General features: G+C 44.5%; 1 protein-coding gene across 3 annotated transcripts in view; it reads right to left on the bottom strand.

The window, feature by feature from the left end:
- The window catches only part of Arhgap20 (Rho GTPase activating protein 20), an 88,016-nt gene extending 71,345 nt beyond the window's left edge, over positions 1 to 16,671 (bottom strand). The window contains exons 1-2 of one of the 3 annotated variants that reach the window (XM_060373813.1): positions 16,654 to 16,671; positions 16,196 to 16,309 (exon numbers count right to left, since the gene is read on the bottom strand). In XM_060373813.1, the coding sequence (XP_060229796.1) occupies positions 16,196 to 16,300 (105 nt within the window). In that variant the 5' untranslated portion in view covers positions 16,301 to 16,309; positions 16,654 to 16,671. Of the gene's footprint in view, positions 1 to 16,195; positions 16,504 to 16,653 lie in introns of those variants that run through there. The other 2 variants (XM_060373811.1, XM_060373815.1) reach the window with 2 other exon arrangements.
- Positions 16,672 to 19,205: the final 2,534 nt, after the last annotated feature.

The following is a 19,205-nucleotide window of genomic DNA, read 5'->3' as shown; positions in this document are numbered from 1 at the left end:
ATCTTGGGGAATATAATTTTGACTCCATTTCATGGTGATCATCATGTGTTCTCAATGAAGCGTCAGTGGAAAAAAAGATTTTAAGAGGTCAGATAAAAGGAAGGAGAATCAGTTAAAGTCCAAACAATAGTGACTTGGACCTTTTTATTAAAAAAACAAGCAAGATTTACTTATTTTACGTGTATGAGTATTTGCTGGCATCTATCTTGTGAACACTATATACATGTAGTACCCAAGGAGGCCAGAAGAGGGCCTCAGGTACCCTGGAGGAGTCAGAGGTGGTTGTGAAGCACCATGTGGGTGCTGAGAATCAAATCCCAGTCCTCTGCAGAGCATCAAGAGCCCTTAGTCACTGAACCATCTCTCCATCCCAGCAAACAGATTCTTAAATAGACCTGTAATCAACTCTTAATTTTATTTTGCATTTAAATATTTACACACATGGGTATTCATTCTTGTAAGCACACTTTTTTTTTTTTTAACTTTTAAGAAAAAGCCATCCTTTATTTAGGTAAGTTATAAGTAGTAAGATAGAATTGAAACTTCAAGTTCTCTTTAAGAGCTGAAAATTATGGTGAATGAGAGTCTATTCAGCCTGAGTTATCCAGATAATTATTCTCCAGCTAAAGAATACAGATTTTAACAGCTGTGGACACAGAATGCCTGCTTCTGGAGACTGATTAGGAAGGTCAACAGGAGTCACAAACCACAGTGATTAAGCTTCAGACCACACCACAAAAACCATACTTCCTGTTCTGTCCTCTCCCAGGCCTGGCCCAAGGTCTCACCCACTGCCCCAGGGCTTGGAACAGCCATGTTTAGAAACTGGACATGGCTCTAATAGCAGCTACACAAGGCTAACTAGCTGGCTCAGTGTCAGCATCTCCTGTGTCATGAAATAATTAACCATGTCTTCGCTGGCAAATATAACTTAAGATACTAGCATGAGGCAGAGGAATCATCATCTAATTGGATGATACACTTCCTTAGTATAATTTGTACTCCAAAGATTCATCATGTTCACAGGGATCTCTCAAATCATTGCTCTCCCCGCCACTCTGGCCTCGTTACATTGGTTCGACTCACTAATCCTTTGTCTCCTACGTGGATACTATAGTCCCGAATCACTCAAACACACCTGACGCTGCAGCTGAAGCAATTACATAAAATGACAAAGACCAGGAAGCAAATGGGTTAAGAAATGGAGACTACCAGACACCTAGGACAGGCATTATGACTATGAATCAGTCACAGGCTCCAGGTTACATAGAGGGGAAAAAGGCTGCATGAAGCATCTTTGGTACTTTCCCCACTGAAATAGCACATAGACTCTCAAGCTTCTACCCTTCCCCAGTCATGGAGATTCCAACAACTTAGTTCCCATTTCACAGCAGTTAAATCCCATCTCGTGGTTTCTGTTAGTCACACAGCCCAGAAACAGAACTTGGCAACCTGACATCAGAGGCTGCAGTGGCTGACCCTGTGTGAGCAGCCTGCGTACTGAAGACTGGGTTGATTTTTAGTAGGAAAGGTGCAGGCTATTAATATGCAGCAAAGCTGTTGCAGACCTTTTTTCAGGTTTTCATTTATCCAGGCTTTGCCTTGATCCCTCTTCCCTACCTGGACTCCCTTTGTTCATTTTTGTCATTTTGAATTTGAAATGTGAGAAATCCTGCCAGCCCTGCTGGAGGGAGCCCCCTGCCACCTGTCTGACCTTGAGGACTCGCTGACCTCCTCTGTGGGGTCACTCCTGGGGCCCCTGACATCACTATCAGCAGACTAGAGTCCCATAGGAGCTTCTCCTTCGGACATGATTGCTAATTCTGAACTCCGAATTTCGGGTTGATCAACAATTTGGAAAGAATTCAGAGAGCCATAAAATAAATTAAAATGTGCAAAAAAAGAACTTACTACAAAACCAAAACAAACAAAACAAAACAAAAAAACATGACAATGAGATTCTTCATTTGGAAATGGATGGTTTCCACATTAGTGCAGCACAGTTACACACAGGAAATGGGCGTCGCCTGACAGAGGAGGCGGAGGGGAATGGAAAAGACCTGTGGAACGGGATCCAAGAGTGACCTTGGCTAACGGATATTTTAAAATTCACAAAAGATGTGAACTAAAATTTTCACAGAATTTCAAAGATTCTGAAATAGGTTCCTTAAAAATTCAATGATTAAGAAACCATCTGGTACTCTGCCAAAGGTTTGGTCATGAGTCTTTGCTTTGAAAACACTGCTAGTTAGAGTCTTTCAGATGCGCTCAGTAGACTCCTGTCATACGTTCAATGCACATCCCATCTGTCTTTCTAAACGAGGATTGATCATCTTACCCCACGTCCGCTCAATTGATTATCTTTTTTAGGTGTATAGATTTCATTATGTTTATCATATCTTATAGGTCTATATAAGTGAGTATATCCCATGTTTGTCTTTCTCCTTCTGGGATATTTCACTCAGAATGATCTTTTCTAGATCCCACCATTTGCCTGCAAATTTCATGATTTCCTCCTTTTTGATTGCTGAGTAGTATTCCATTGTATAAAAATACCACAATTTCTGTACCCATTCCACCGTTGATGGACATCTGGGTTGTTTCCAGGTTCTGGCTATTACAAATAGAGCTGCTATAAACATGGTTGAGCAAGTGTCCTTTTTGTGTACTTGAACAAACTTTGGGTATATACCTAGCAGTGGTATAGCTGGGTCTGGAGGAAGCACTATTCCTATTTGTCTTAGAAAGTGCCAGATAGCTTTCCAGAGTGGTTGTACCAGTTTACATTCCCACCAGCAGTGGAGTACAGGGAATCATAAGAAAGAAGGGGAGTTAGTCTGATGGGGAAAGGATAGGAGCTCCACAAGGACCAAATATATCTGGGCACAGGGTCTTTTCTGAGACTGACATTCAACCAAGGACCATGTATGGATATAACCTAGAACCTCCACTCAGATGTAGCCTGTGGTAGCTCAGTAACCAATTGGTTTCCCAAAGTGAGGGGAACAAGGACTATTTCTAACAGGAACTCAATGACTGGCTCTTTGGTCTCCCCACCCCCGAAGGGAGGAGCAGTCCTGTTAGGCCACAGAGGAGGGCTTTGCAGCCAGTCCTGAAGATACCTGATAAAACAGGATCAGATGAATGGGGAGGAGGTCCCCCCCATCAGTGGACTTGGAAAGGGGCACGGTGGAGATGAGGGAGGGAGGGAGGGAGGGACTGGGAGGTAATGAGGGATCGGGACACGGCTGGGATACAGAGTTAATAAAATGTAACTGATAAAAAAATAAATAAAAAAAATGGTCAAAAAAAAAAAAAAAAAGAAACCATCTGGTTTAAGGACATCTTCCTGGGAGAGTTATAAACACACGGGCATGGGTAAGTAAAAAAAAAATAAGTTTTCCTTTGTAAACGTATTTACATTTTTTTCATGGAAATGACATGAAAGAACATTTGTATATGTGGTGATTAGATTGTGTTCTCCCACTTCATCTAGCCAGATGCAGACTGAAGGGGATGCAACAAAATTACAGCGAGAACACTACTATTGATTGAAGCCTTACAGTCATACTCAGACTTTACTCCTAATGAAGCCATACAACACAAGATAATGCAGTCCCTTCTATAGCTTTCTGCTGTGTAGGAAATAAGAACATTTGGACTATACAGTTTCTTAAGTCATTTGATATTACTATTTCTGATAGTCTACCTGGATTTGGAAAAAAAAGAAAAGAAAAGAAACAAAGAAAAAAGTATCATATGAACCATTTAGGATTCACAAGATTTGTTTCATCCAGAAGTAATCAAAGTCTCACAAGCAGCTAATATAACTGAAAATATAATGAATTGGATGTTATTTCATTTAAATCCAGAGATCTCTCTCATGTATGAGAACCAAAGGTCTGTGGGGGCTTTGGCATAAAACAACTGGCCGTTATTCAAGCAGTGAGGACTTGAACTCTGCGCCTCTTTATAACAATATGCAGTCAGCACTCTGGAGGAAGAGGGCACTTCATTCTTTTGTAAATGGATAGCTGTGCAAGCTATCCATTGGGTCAGGTTGCACCACACCAGCAAAGTGTACAGCTGTTGCACGGTTAATTATGACTCTTGGTTTTATGAGAAACCAGCAGGAAAGTGCAAACAGCGTGTATTTTGTTGACTTACAAATACTATCCTATTTCTCACTATTTTCTTTTTTTTTTCTGAACTGAAGTGTTTGATGTTTTTAGAACAAGGTGATATCATAGTGGATGGAATTAGGGAAGAAAATATTTTTTAAAGCTTATATTTTATCTTAAAAATAAATTAGACATTCAAAGAGAACAAGGTAACAGTTTTTAAAATGCACAAACTAAACATTAAATTACAAAGCAACTGAATACACCCTTTGGAAATGAGCTTCATATGTTATCATTTATCTAGTATGAATCAGCTCCAAAATTAACAAGAACTTCATGTGTGCTAAAAATCAAACAAACATGAAACAGTATCTCTGTGTACTGCCTTATCCCTATATAGGATAAGATCTATACGAAACTGTAAAAGAAAACTGTGATCACATTTTAGAACCTGTTCCTTTTGCAAACAGCAACTTATTCAATAAGCATAGCATGCACCTAGGGAGAAAAGAAATCTTTGATTTTTATGCTGTCTTCTTTGAAGCTATATTTAGACTGGCAGGTCAAAAAAAACATTCCACCCAAGAGCAAACGAACAGAGGTCACAACTGCAGATGAGAATGAAAAGCATGTAATTCATGTTTTGGTTTACATTTCAAAAATAACTCAAAGCTTCAGTGATGTTGCCAAATAACCTGCAAGACGTTTCCCACCCTAGGTCATATCTATCTGCTCAATTTATCATACATCCAACTCTCCATGCTCCCATCTCATTTAATGTTCTATGTAAAAGTTATACAACTTCTGTTGTTGTAGCGACATTACCTCTCTGCCCCTTTCTAGAAAACACGGCCTACATTCTCTTGCCCTATTTCTTCAGTGATTACTTATTGAAACTCAGCTTTGCATTCCCAAACTTAGTGTAATATCAGCATAAACTATACAGTCAGTCAACAGGGAGAGGGTGATGTGAATTTTAAAACCCGGTCATTCATCATGTCAATACCAGCGGCCCTCCCCCACCCCATGGAAACAAACGTTACAGGCACAGTGCTCAGACCTGTAAACCCTACACTGAAGAGTTACAGAAGTAAGATGGGTATGAGTTAAGAGGTAAGCCAAGGCTATACAGTGAGGTCCTATTGGAAGAAGGAAGGAAGGGGGGAGGAAGGGAGGAAGGGAGGAAGGGAGGAAGGGAGGAAGGGAGGAAGGAAGGAAGGAAGGAAGGAAGGAAGGAAGGAAGGAAGGAAGGAAGGAAGGAAGGCAGGCAGCCAAGATCTTTAACAGATTCTGTGAAATGGGGCACCTGTGAAGGCACCAGACAGTACATGGCATTCCTGTCCACTGGAACCTATCCTTTACACACTCTGAAACCGTCACTTTGTGCTCCTTGGTAAATATCTGTCTGATGATTTAGCAAGGGTTTCATTACCCATCAACAAACTGTGCCAGAATAACTGGATAACTGCATGTCAAGGAATGAAGCTGGGGCTGTAGCTCAGGCCACATACAATGGCCTCAAACGTGATGGAAAGCATGAGTGAATATATAAAAATCTTACAAAGTACAAGCCATCTTGGCCACTTTCAACAAGGCAACCAATTGCTTCTTCATGTAACACCACAAACACAAGCAGAACCAAACCGGTAAATCGGGCACTGTTACTATTGAATACCTGCACAGAATGGAGATCATTTGTTAATTGTACATATGTTAAGTGACTCATATCTAGAATATATAAATAGCTATTACAACTCACTAATAGAGGCAAATTACCCAAGTGGAAATCAGGTGAAAGATATGATTTCTGAAAAGAGATGAACACACATGAAAAATAGTTCAACATCATTAGCCACCAGGGAAATAAAAGCCACAATAAGCCACTTCTTTATCCATTAAATTAGGATGGCAACGCTAAGAAAGACAGCTTACTGTTTACAGAGACACTGGACTCTTACACACTGTTGTCTCATGCCAAGTTGGGGCAGTTAGTCTTGAAACTAGTGCAGAGTCCCATGAACGGTTAAACAGCTTTTCCGAGTGCATGATCTCTTGAGAAATAAAAATCTGTGTTCACACAAAGGCTTGCACACCAATGTCCACAAGCAGCATCAGGAAAAACAAACCTCCTACCAAGCCTAAGAACACACAAGCATCAATGTCCCGTGTTTACACATGAAACAGTAATTGGTAATAGAAGTGGTGCGAGGTGCTAAATGACATGACATGCCTGAACCTTGAAAAATTATGCCAGTTTAGGGGAAACAGTCACAGAAGACCACTTATGGAAGATTCCGCTTGAGGAAGTGTTCAGAACAAGGCTCCACCGAGATGGAATGCAGACCAGTGCTTGTCCTGAGCTTGGAAAGACAAGGCACCAGGAGATGACTAAGAGCCATGTGGACCTTTATGAGGGTCCTTTATCAAAGGACCCTGAGATCAGCATAATTAAAGAGCCAATCTAGAATCCAAGGACTGTGCACTTGAAGCGGATCAGCTGTACAGTATTTTAATTGTGTGCTTAATCGAAAAGAAAAGAACCACCTGTCTGCTAAACCATTCGGCTGTTGCAGGAAACTGGCTCATGACTAGAAGTTAGAATACTCTTGTAACAGCCGTCCAGTGCATAACACATGGACATGTAAAGCTGACCGATCTTTTTATGGAGTGTCTCCACGGCTCTCTACGAGACTCTCAAACTGGCCTGCCAGTTCCACTTGCTGCCACCCACCCCCTTAGGTGTTTGCATGGCAAGTGATCAGAAGTGGCTAGGTAAGCATGTGGGATAGATAGTACTTCCAGGCCAGTACCAGCTTCACTCCGCCATGCTCTCGGACTCAAGCATGGAGTGTCTTTAGTAATTAGATCTTACCACCAAGTTCTGGAGGATAACCAAGTGCAATGACAATGGCATGTGATTATTATTATTCTTTTTGGTGGGGGCTCGACTATGGGACTTTACTGATCAACAGCTCATAAAAGGAAGCACATGTCTGGCACTGGGCTTTTACTTTGACAGCCTGTACTGTATGGGAGAGGCATTGTCCCTTTACCCAATATAGTGTAACACCACTTAAACTCTTTTAAACTATGTTTATGTTCATACTGAAAGAAGCTTCTGGAAATAGTAAGTTTCCATAGGTTTTTTTTTTTCAAAAGGATTTAAGAGAGAACCCTGTTTCTAATTCTCATTAGAATTTTAATTTCATGTCAACTAAGTGCTGCATTTTATTCACCTCACATCTGACTCTAAGTCTGGCATTCTGCTTTCCCAGTAAGTAAACAGAAATAAACATCTATCCAAAGAAAAGAATAGGGCGAAAGATTTAAGTCGGAGGCAAACTATAATTCTTCATGGTTTGTTTAGAGATAAAAATTCAAACATTTCAAGCTTCACAGAAACGATGCTATCATCATCCTTGATCATTTAAAGTAAACAAGAATAACATTAAGATGAGAGGTTTGAGGAAATATTTTAAAGAACTACAGACAGAAAAATACTGGATCAAATTTATAAGCCAGCCTACTCAAATTTGACTCCTAATTCTTTTGTGGCTGGTCTGTGCAGTTTGATGAGGAGTAAACTATCTCCCGTTCCCTGCATGGCTGCAGTATTTATCTGCGGGAACATACTCAAGCCACTGCACAATTATAGTTCGAAAACATTGGCTCTGCAGAGGGAAAAGAATTATTTTTAACCTCGCGCCTTGCTTCTGGGTCCTACTATCACAATAGGATTTTGACCACTGGGTAAGCTGATGCTTCCAGCCTGATGCTACTCAGCCTGTGCTACCTATTCTACCTGAGTAGCCTATGCTACTCAGCCTATTCTACCTATTCATAAACCACCCCGTCCAGAGTCTGTCTGAACACTCAGTTCAACCAAAGACTACTGTGAGCAGATTAACATTCCTTCTGGCAGTAGGACAGAAATGATTTTACTTTTGGCTTCGTTCTTTCCACAAAACAATCATTACTTTGAAATACAACAACAAACACAAAAGTCTATATAACATAAAAGAGTAGGCACTGGGCTAGCAGATATTTGGCCTTGAATCTAGTCCTACTTCTGGGACATAATTTTTCAGATTCTCTCCAAAATAGAACTAATCTCTGTCCTATCTTTCTGTGTGTATATATAAGAAATTCCTCAGCTGAAAAGTACTGTGATATTGGGGCACACGTACAAGACTTACAGTAGTGTTTACTTTAAAAAAAGTGAGAAAACAGCACAATGCTCTTAAGTATTCCTGGTTCTCCCTCATCTTTAGCCACAATGCATTCTGCCCCATCAGCATGACAGCTTTTGAACTGGCTGGACTGTGGTCTCCATCAAAGCCACCAGTTTCAAACTTTGGCCATGGTTCCCTTCCAATAGCACTCAGGTACACAGATCAACCATCAGTGCTCTTTGTCTTACAGAGCAGGGTTCTGCTATGGTTTATCACATCATGGCCAACACAAAATAGAGTTATTCATACAGCCATGACACTCTATGATAAGCACATATTGGCTATCCCAATAGCTACCTGTCTGAGGGCCAGGGGCCTAATGGTGTAAGATGCACTGTGATGAATGGGAAACTCTGCCTTACAGTTTAGTCTTTCATGCTCCAACTCAGAGGAAGAAGGTTTTATGATCAACAGAAACAGATCAGGGTTATCTGGATTTATATATGTGTCATTATCCGAGGTCAGGTGTAAAGTGGAGAGTCAAAAGGCAGAAGAGGGAATATTAGGCCTTGCTTGCTATAAAAGAGGTCCCAGGTAAATTAGGAAAGGACAGGATGTGGGGAAAATTTGGTGTTGCAGATCTTGATATGTGAGCTGATGCGGACACATGCCATCCATTCTCAGAGTCCTCTTGAGTGACCAGACATCTAAAAACAGCTTTTACATCCAGTTATGCCATGTGACAGGTGTCTGTCAAAATTAGGTCAGGGCTGCTCCGTTCACTATTGACATGCAGTGCTGACGGGGCCGCCTCTGCTGTTGGCTGGGTGTTTCTAATCTAAGCTTGTCCTGAAGAAAATAAGGCTGAGACAAAATTTAAAAATAAACCGGGCTGTGCTGGCTACCAGCACCACTGGGGTGGAAGGCAGAAGTCAGAGAGCGACTCCTTCTGCCTTCCGGACTGTGGCAGAGTCTCACATACAATGACAAAAACTGAAGGCTGCCCTACCCTAGTTTCATACAACCATAGAGCTGTGACTACCACAGACGCCCTGTTTCCTACAAGCATCTTAAACATACAGGGACTCATGGAATTCTAATCTTGGACATGAGAGATGAAACAGAAACAGCAGGAAAGCAAAGTTTTCTTACAGCACAGGTTTATTTTAGATTTATTTAACCAAATCTCTGGAGACATGAGGGGTGTATTTCAAGACACTTCACTGAGTAACAAAATTATATATGTGTATCTATACATGTATATGTGTGTATCCATACATGTATGTGAGTGTTCAAAGCACAAGATATATGACATGATTGTATGTCCGTATATATGTCTGCACACCTGGCTTTATACAGCTATTTTTGGTAGTACTTAATAGTCAGTAATAAATGTTAGTGGCCACAAAAGTTGAAAAAAATGCAAGTTGTATATTACATGTCTCTAGTAGGTTGTGTGTGGTGCAGACATGCGATGAATTTACAACACACACACACACACACACACACACACACACACACGCAATAGTCCAACAGCCTGACAAAGTCAAGAGTCATGAAAGAATTGAGACACCCTCAGTTATTAATAGGAACCCTAGGTATTAATAGGAGAGGATTCATGTTCAGCTTTCCTGTTCCTCTTCAGTCACCAATTGTATTGCTGTTTGTCTTGCAGACTCCACTAACCCATAAGCCAGGAGAACGCCGAAACCTCTGGAAGTAAGTGCTACCTCTCTGCAATCTCCATTTCAAAACTGAAAAGAATGGCAACCACACAAACTCTTTAGGTATTTATGGGTTGTGGGCTTTCAGTCTAGGAGTTATAACTGCCCATTTTCATCTATGAGACTCGATCTTCAAATTAAACTAACTGGGCCTGCAGAGACTGCTCCGTGGGTGAGTGCTGGTACTGTGAGAATGAGAGCCCGCATTTGAATCCCCAGCAGCTGCCTATAAAGACGAGCACACTCTGTGGGTAGCCCTGGCATTGGGAGATCCTGTGAACTCCCTGCCTGGCCAATCTGACTGCTTATCAGAAAGACAAGCTTTGGGATCAGTGAGAGACTATCTCAAGGAAGCAAGGTAGAAAGCCATAAAGGAAGACCTCTAATATCTAGTTATAACCTCTGGATGTGAACACACACTCACTTTAGGTAAACGCATACAGATAAAAAATGCTGCCTAATTTCATAACTGAATTGGGCTCACATTTGCAGAATCACCCATGGATGTATTTTTCTTTTAAACTCAGACTCAATCAAGACTTCTAAGTTTACTTTCAGGGACATTTCCCACACACTAGTTTCCACAGCAGATCTAGCAGAGACACAGGAGTCGGTGCACCTACACAGAACTCCAAAATATACCTCCGAGTCTATAGGAAGGGTATGCCGAGCTTTCCTACAGCAGGCAACGCTGAGCTATCAGCATGGGCATTCAGCCTGGCTCAGGGGCACCTGAAATGGAGCCGCCTTCCTTCTGTGACACACCAGAAAGCGGCAGACACCAGGGCTCAAAACCGAGCGAGCTACCAAAATAGTAAGACTCCTGACAGTTGCATCGGTGCTCACCGTTAGCCAATGTTCCCTTCACATTAGCTAGGGGCTCCCTTGCCTATTACAAAAGAATCTTTCCTGGTTGGTTTTATGCAGTTCACTTTGCGACTAACACCAGAGAAGGACTCAGTAGGACACACTTTTAAACACGGGCTTGTTTTTCTCAGTGCTGAAGAATAAAACTGAACCTTACTATTAAGACATTTCATTCAAGGCTGAGTGCCACACATACGCTTGGCTAAAATAGTAAGCTCTTGGCATGGGGTGCTGCTGCTGCTGCTGCTGCTGCTGCTGCTGCTGGTAGTGGTGATGGTAGTGTTCTACCACCAAATGCTAGAAACATATTTGGGCTCAGAAAATGCACAAAGTGGAGACAGAGGAGTTCATGACAGCAGCTGCTACGTTTGAGATGCTAGAACCATTTTAAAATGATTTTACTCTGACTGGTTTTCTATATCTATAAATAAATCTCCTTCCTATCCCAATAGCCCTGGCCACATTAAACAGCTTTTAATTATCATGAAGTGAAGGCAAAAGGTCAGCGTGCTGGAGTCCGACACAAGTCATTCCTAACACCAGCATGGCTCTGATACGGGCTTCCACTGTGCCAGGACTGTAATGTACAAATATGGACATCCCCCAAGAACACATTATTCCAGAAGAATTTAAATCGCCACCCGTGCACTGCAACCACACTCGAGAGCCCTATTCTAGGAACCGCTACACAAATGTATCGTATGTTCTTCTCAAGATCACCGATGACAGGAACTCTACCTTCTGGGCTAGACTGGATTCTCTCTAAAAACCATTAAATCTTTTGAGTAGCAAATAAAGGCAAGCTATCCAGCTAGGTAATTCTTGATATTACAATAACAAATGAAGCTATAAAACAAAGAGGCTGAGGTCTTACAGAGCACCTCCAGGCTAGCTGCTCAAACAGACCCACCCCAGGACCTCTGGATTCAGTGCTGCCCCCGCTTTCTGAACCCCTTTTTTAAATGTAAGAGTCCTTTTCTTTTACAGAGTTAAAGGGCAACTTAAACAGGTCTTTCCTTTAACAGCCCATTGTAGAATGGCCCATCTGAATACCTGTTCAAATCAGGATTGAGTTTTAATGAACCATTTAAAGCACCATTTAATAATTGTTCTGTTACTGTTTTTAAGCTCTCCCTCTAAATCTGCTGCCCAATAGTGTAACCACTGAATAGATACCACTATATATATTTAAATTAAATTCAAGTTAATTACAATTAAGTCAAATTAAAGAAGAAAAGCAAGTTAGATTTCACCAAATGAAGAGCTTTTGTTCTTAGAAAAACAAGGTCAAAGAAATAAAAATACTGATCACAGACACAAAGAAAATATTTCGAAAATCACATACCCAGTAAAGCATTTGACACCAGAATGCACAATGCTCAAACATCAGTAACATAAAAGCTAGCAACCCAACAAAAGCTAGCAAGGTACTTAAACAGAGAATTCAATGGAGGTAATGTGTGGATAGTAAGCACATGAGAAGATCATTGGGGATATGCAAATCCAGATGAAGAGGTACTGCTACATCAAGCCCTCTAGGATGGCTGTAAGCCAAAGAGAGATGGTAACAGGTGCTGGTGAGCATGTGTGGAACCGGGCCACCCTACACTGCTACTGGAGCTATAAAATCACTTCAGAATAAGGCAACACATTTCTCAGAGTCAAGGATATGGCTAAGTATGACCAGTCTATCCATGCCTAAACATTTACCCCAAAGAAAGCACAGATCTGTGCAGAGCTGTGAAGGTTCTCGCCAGCTTCGCTTGTAAGAGCCCCAAAGCAGAAGCACTCTACATGCCAGGTGAATGGTAAGTGCACCACAGAAGGATCATCCCAAGCGCCCAACCCCGCCGTCCAAAACTGCCTCAGACTCTGAAACTTTCTGATTGCTGATATAAGACCCAAGAAGAATGTTCCATGCCACCATCTCCCATGATGCGTTGGGGTTCAAGTACAGATGCACTGAAAACAATGAACACAATTATCTTTAGATTATACATGTAAGGGACGTGAATGAATTTCATATTGAGACGATGCCACCCCCAAGGTATCTCACTTTGGATAACCACATAATCCAAAATCTAAGACCTATGGAATGTGGAACTTCCAAGTTAAGAAGACCAATCTTTACAACTCAGCAACGAAAGGCGCTAACACATACTAATAAGCATGGGTGGATAGAAAAATTATATCTAGTGAAAGAATGGCAAAAACGAACATAAAAGGCAGTTCACTTATGTAAGCTGGAGATGCATACTTAATCTATGACATAAAGCATGTGGGTGATTTCTTGGGAATATGCACGTTACCTATGTGCATTCATACATCAAACCTTAGACTTATACATTCTAAATATGTGAGGTTATTGTGTAACAGCTAAACTTCAAGGGGGCTGCTGAAACCTTCAGCGTACTGCCACATTTCAGGAGCTGAACAGGCGCACGTGGTTACTGGCTATTGAACTAGACAGTGAAGTCCAAGCCTCATCACCTGACTCAAAAGCACTGCTCCAGACCAGGGGGCACGGAATTACAAAGCATGTGTATTTTGTTATTATTGCATGTGTGTGTGTATGCGCACATGTGTGCTATGTGTATGGAGGCCAGAGGATAGCTTTGTGTAATCAGTTCTCTCCGTCCACCTTAACGTGGGTTCTGGGGGGCGAACTTGGGTTTCCAGGCTTGCTCAGCAAGTGCCTTGGCCTGATGAGCCATTTCACTGGCCTCCACTGCATGTTTTTATAAATAAAATTCTACTGGAGCACAGTCAAGCCCACTCACACATGTACTGTCCGTGCCGCCTTGGAGCTATAGTGGAGGAATCAGGAAGAGGCCATAAGGCCTGCAAACCTACATTATTTACTACCTGTGTCTGTAAGGCTTGGTGATGCTTCTCTAAAGAACAAGCCCTAAGACAGGGGCCACACTGCTCCCGGTCTTTGGTTTATACGACCCAAGGCACGTTTATGAAACAACTAATGCACAGCAGGCCCCACTCCTGTTTGAAGACACAGTTGGGGGTGTGTGCAGGTGATGAAAAGGAGCAAGTAGATGAGAAAATGCCAACGACAATGCTGAGGCAACCAATGAAGCAGCAGCACAGGGCATGTCTGAGGTGGCTTCCGTTTACACGGTAAGGACAGAGACACCTCTAAGAAGACCCAAGATTTGCACAATGTGAAAAATACCAGCTCTGGGGGCAGACAGGACGAGAATAACACCAATGCCTAGAAACAGGGATGATTTTGACTTGGTGTATGAAAATGAAGGGCCATGCAGCTGAAGAACATACAAGGGGGAGAAGGGTAAAGGAATGGGAAAAGCAAAGGAGACCAAGGAAAAGTGCCTGGGTTTTACTATGCACACAAAATCAATCTCCAGAATTGAAAGCAAATGAACATCAATTCAAATTAGAAAAAAGGAAAAGCCGTTCTGGCACTGCTAAATGCAGAATGGGTCACAGAAAGACAAGAAAGTCAGAGGGAGAGTTCTGCAAAGGCCCAAGTTAGAGATGGCTATAGGGGAGCCTGGGCTGCAATGGCAGCAGTGGCGAGGGAGCTGAGGCATTCCAGACACTTAGGAAGGGTACTAGCTCTTTTGATGGATTGCCTGCTGCAGAGTGAGGAAAGGTGTTGAAAGTCCATCCTGGATTATGGGCCTGAGTAGCCCCGGACACGGTGTTGTGAATGGCAAACACGGGAAAATGCTACACCAAGTGCTATCATTACTGTGTCCATGTGCCATCATTCATTCAGTTTTCTCAACCGTCTTGGAGAAGGTGAGATTGATGTGGCAATGTACTAGCCTGTGGTGTTTTATAACGAAGGACACCATCGTAGAGAGAGTGGCTGTGCTGAGAGAAAAAGAGCGAAGGGAAAGGGGCACAGGGACCCTTTAGAGGGCAGCTTGAAAATGATGAAGCTACTCTTTAACGCTCCCTCCCCTCTGCCCCTTGCTAGCATACATAATCAGCCTCGGGGGAGGAGCCACACTCTTTAAGAAAACAAATGCTTGATTCTTTCCAATTCCTTAGGTTTACAAAACAAAACGCTTTAAATCTATGTCAACTGCTTCATGTTCATTTACCATTCTAAATTAGGACTGACATCCTGACAATTTCACATTTTATTTGGAAAAACTGGATTTCACACACACACACACACACACACACCCTCCATCTCTGAAGGGAGAAATTCCACAAGGACAAAAATCAGCCTCCATACATCAAAGGCTGAGCCGCCGCTACTGTCCATACATCAAGTTCACAGACATCCATAGACAGCTCTGCGACAGGTCCAAGGTCCTTGGGAGCTCACATACATTTCTATACTGATGTCACTTCTCTTCTTTGACCTCCAGCCAACCTACCATCCCAGTGGGAAGATTAATGAAAGGCCATAAAATCTGGACATGCCGGGAGCTGGTGTATGCCCTTCAGTCTCTAATTATAGCAATGCTATGTTTTCACGTTATTTGTTAGAATAGAGCTAGAATGATCTCTCATCCCAACTTGTTTCCAGAGAAGCTGGGAAAGGCAGCACCACCATCGTAAGGAACAAATATGGCCAAATATCGGAAGGTTTTGTGCTGGAGGAAGGGGTGGGGGGAAGCAGACGTGGCTATAGGAACACCCAAATCAATTTCCAGGAGCCCATGAGCTTGCGGCCCACGTGCACTTGCTCAGGGACCTATTGCAGACACATGACCCCCATCGAAATCCTCCAGCCATACCGCGGACCAGCCAGTCCCAGGCAGAAGCCCCAGTAGTTGCCCTCACCGCCCCTCCGGGTGACGGGGAACAAGGGCGACGCCCCCACAAGCTCACACAGGGTCCCGTCTCAGGAGATGGCTCTGGGCCAAGCCCCTCACGCCCTGCTGAGACCTCCGGAAACTGCCCACCCAGCTGCCATCCAGCCTAGATCTAGGCCGAGCCGAACCTCCCGGGTCCCGCAATGTTGGCCCACAACACCAATCTCCGACACCCCCGGAGGCCCGGGCTGGGTGCATCGTCCTCCACCCCGGGCCGCCTACTTTCCTCGGGGTGTCGGGTCAAGGCCACCTCGAGGGCCCGCGGGGAGGCACACCCCGGGTCAGAGGTGGAGAGGCAAGGGGCTAGTTCGAAACCGGTTCCCACCGGAGAAGATAGCAAGTGTGTGTGTGTGTGTGTGTGTGTGTGTGTGTGTGTGTGTGTGTGTGTTGGGGGGGGACTCCAGGAGGTGACCACCCCTCCAGCCCCGCGCAGGGGCCTTTCGGCGCCAGGCACCCGTGCAAGGCGCGCGCTCGTGGGGCTCCCCGCTCGGCGGCGTCCTCACCTTTTTGGTGCCAGGGCCTCCCGCGAGGCGAGACATCCCCGTCAGCGAGGAGGAGCGCCCCGGCTGCCCCCCTAGCGCATCCTGCTGCGGAGACATCGCTTCCATGAAGAAGATCTGCAAGCAACCCCAAGCCCAGGACCGGGTGTCGGCTGGCGCGCTGCGCTCAGGCCAGACGCCGAGCTGCGGCTGCGGGCGGCGCGCCTCCCGTCGGGGCCATGGACCGCCGCCCGCCCGCCCGCCCGCTCGCTCGCCCGCGCCGCGCCGCGCTCGCCGCGCTCGCCCGCTCTCTGCCCCGGCTCGCGGGCGCTCGGCTCCGGCCGGCCGCCTGTCAGCGCGGCCCCGCCCCGCCCCTCCGCGCCCGGCCCGCCCCCGCCGCCCTCCCCGCGCCGCCTGTGCGCGCGGCCGCGAGCGAACGAGCGAGCGAGCTCTCCGCGCTGGGCGCTGCGGGAGCGGCTGACCTCGCCGGGCGCCTCGGGACCAGCCGGCTCCGGAGCCGCCGCTGCCGCTGCCGCCTCCGCGCGCGACCCTCCACGCGCCACGGCCTCCGGCGCAGCTCGCGCGCCTGGCCGCTCGCCCCCGCCAGCGTCCCTTCCCGCGCAGCTGCAGCGCCGCAGCCGCAGCCGCAGCGACCGCTGCTCGCTCGGGGACGACGCAGGGGCCGCCTGCCTGGCCTCGCGTTCGCGGACTGCGGGGAGGACCCCCGCCCCCGTTCTCTGACCAAGGCCCAGGGACGGGGTTAGACAAATCTGGAAGCCCTCTTGGCATCGCCCGAGCCCGGGTGCAAGCTCCTTGCTACCTAAGCTTGTCTGGGTAAACCCCGGGCTGGTGGCCTTGGAAGCAGCAGGGCAGAAAGCATGCATGGGCAAGCAACCTTGCAGGTTTGCACCACGGGCTTCCGCAGGCTGCAGGGACCCCGCATTCTGAAGGAGAAAGCGCACTTAAAAGGAAAATGTAGGCAGAGAGGAGGTCGGAACTTGGTGGTAGCTATCGAGAAGGCGACAATATGTGGAAGCGTTTATCAGATATCCCGAGCTCAGAGCCTAACTTCCTGTCAGCCCAAATAGTGACTCTTTTCTTTCTTGGACTAAATAATAATCAGAGAGCATTTGGAACAGATCAGGGCTCAGGAGTGCTTGCGTTTTGCAGGGCTGGCTGTTGGTGTGAATGATTCGGTAGGTGGCATTCTTCCCTTGGAATCAGAACTGGAAAAAAAAAAATCAACTAAGGACACCACTCCCTGATGCTAGGTTGTTGTGGGTTTGGCTTGTTTTTGTGACAAGGATAAAAGGTCCCTGGCAGTTTGGACTGCTACTGGGGCAGATTGTAAGGAACAGCACTCCCGTGGGCAGTGTTCTGAGCTAGGGGATGCTATTAAACACATACCCACAAACACACACTATCACAACCACCGAACCCTGAGAGTCATTTTAGGCACTGTCCACACCGCATTGTTAAAAGGAAGCTCAATAAAGCTCATGATATATACGCGTTCACATCTGTGAATCGGGTGCTACCGCTGTGGCCATTGCACAGCCAAGGGACTTTGCCCACGAATTTAAATGCTGTGCTTTAAAAGGGCTTTGCAGTTCTGCTGATTCACGCAAAACCATCCTCAAGGTAGCTCCTTAATCTCTCAATTCTTTGGTGAATGGACGCCCTAGCTTTTCTCAATCTGTCTCATTTTTTTTTTGTTTGTTTCAATTATTTTATTTTCAAATAGTTCATTTACCTCAGAGACTAGAGGGCACTCAGACTTTTTTTTTTATTCTTTGTTGACTCCCAATACTTAAAGAAGTGTCTGACACAATAAATGTTTGTTAGTTAAACGAATTGAGAAAACACACAAACAATGTGAGAAAGATCCAGAAGGGCCAAGCTGGTGCTGGCGGTCATTCAGAGTCCCGTGTATAAAGTATCTCTTTGTGATAAAATGCCCAGTGCTCCAAAACAAGGTGCTCTTTTTTTTTTCCCTGCAAATGCGGAAAATTTTCACTGCTTAACTTGTGTTTTTATTCCTACAATTAAACAGCTTGGGTTGGCCCAGAAAACTGCCCCCTCCATCTATGTTTTGAGGCAAGGCTACTCAAGAAATTTGGATTGGGACAGATGACAGTAGAAACACACACCTGATCACACAAACATGCAGGAGTGTATGTGTGTTCCCATGCATTCAGAGACCTAAGCAAAACATTTATGGCTTTCTTCTAAGTCTCTCTGCCGTACCTGCATTATTTGATTCCTCTCTATAGAATAAACTTAAAATGCCATCGTATGGTATGACAGGCTGACATCCCACCTTTCGCTTCATTTTCTTGCTGTCTCTTTATTTCTCACCCTATTCGCTGTCACCTTGAATTCTTCATACTTTCAGGAGCCCACTTTGACTTTAAACCTGCTCTTACAATCTGGGAAATTTTCAGTCTACAATTGCTATCCTCTGTTACTTTACAGTATCTGGATACTGTCTAGTATCCAGGGCATAGAAATTGCCTGGTGAATTGTTCTGGAGATATTCAGGACTTCTATCAGGAACTGAGAAAAGCCTTCCCAGCTTTCTCTCTTATCTGTCTCCAGACACCCAGGCTTGAGTGTAACTTCTGAGATTGCAACAGGAAGCCTTTGTCAGTGTTTAGTTTATGGTAGACTGTAAGCATTTTACAGATATAATTAAATTACATCTATAATCATCTGATGGGGTGGGTACATTTATCCCGTAGAAGACAACGTCAGACCCCAACGACATTAAACAGTGTACCTAAAATTAGCAAATTGGAAACTGACGATTCAGCTTCAGAGCCCATGTTCTCCCTGGCCACTTAGGCTGTAAAAATGTTTGTTCCTCTGGCTATTGTCATTTGCTTCACTTGCTTTAGGAGAAAAGGCTGCATTTTATCTTCTTTATACCAGGCACCCACGTGTGCCGTAGTAATTTTTACAACCTTTTATATTTGAATAAATGCATAAATGCATTATTATATACAGCCACTGATACCTCCATCATTCTGTCGAG

The sequence above is a fragment of the Meriones unguiculatus genome, chromosome 1 (genome assembly GCF_030254825.1).
Source record: "Meriones unguiculatus strain TT.TT164.6M chromosome 1, Bangor_MerUng_6.1, whole genome shotgun sequence".
NCBI lineage: Eukaryota > Metazoa > Chordata > Mammalia > Rodentia > Muridae > Meriones > Meriones unguiculatus.
The sequence above is the reverse complement of the archived record's forward strand: the minus strand, read 5'-3'. Positions and strand labels throughout refer to the sequence as shown.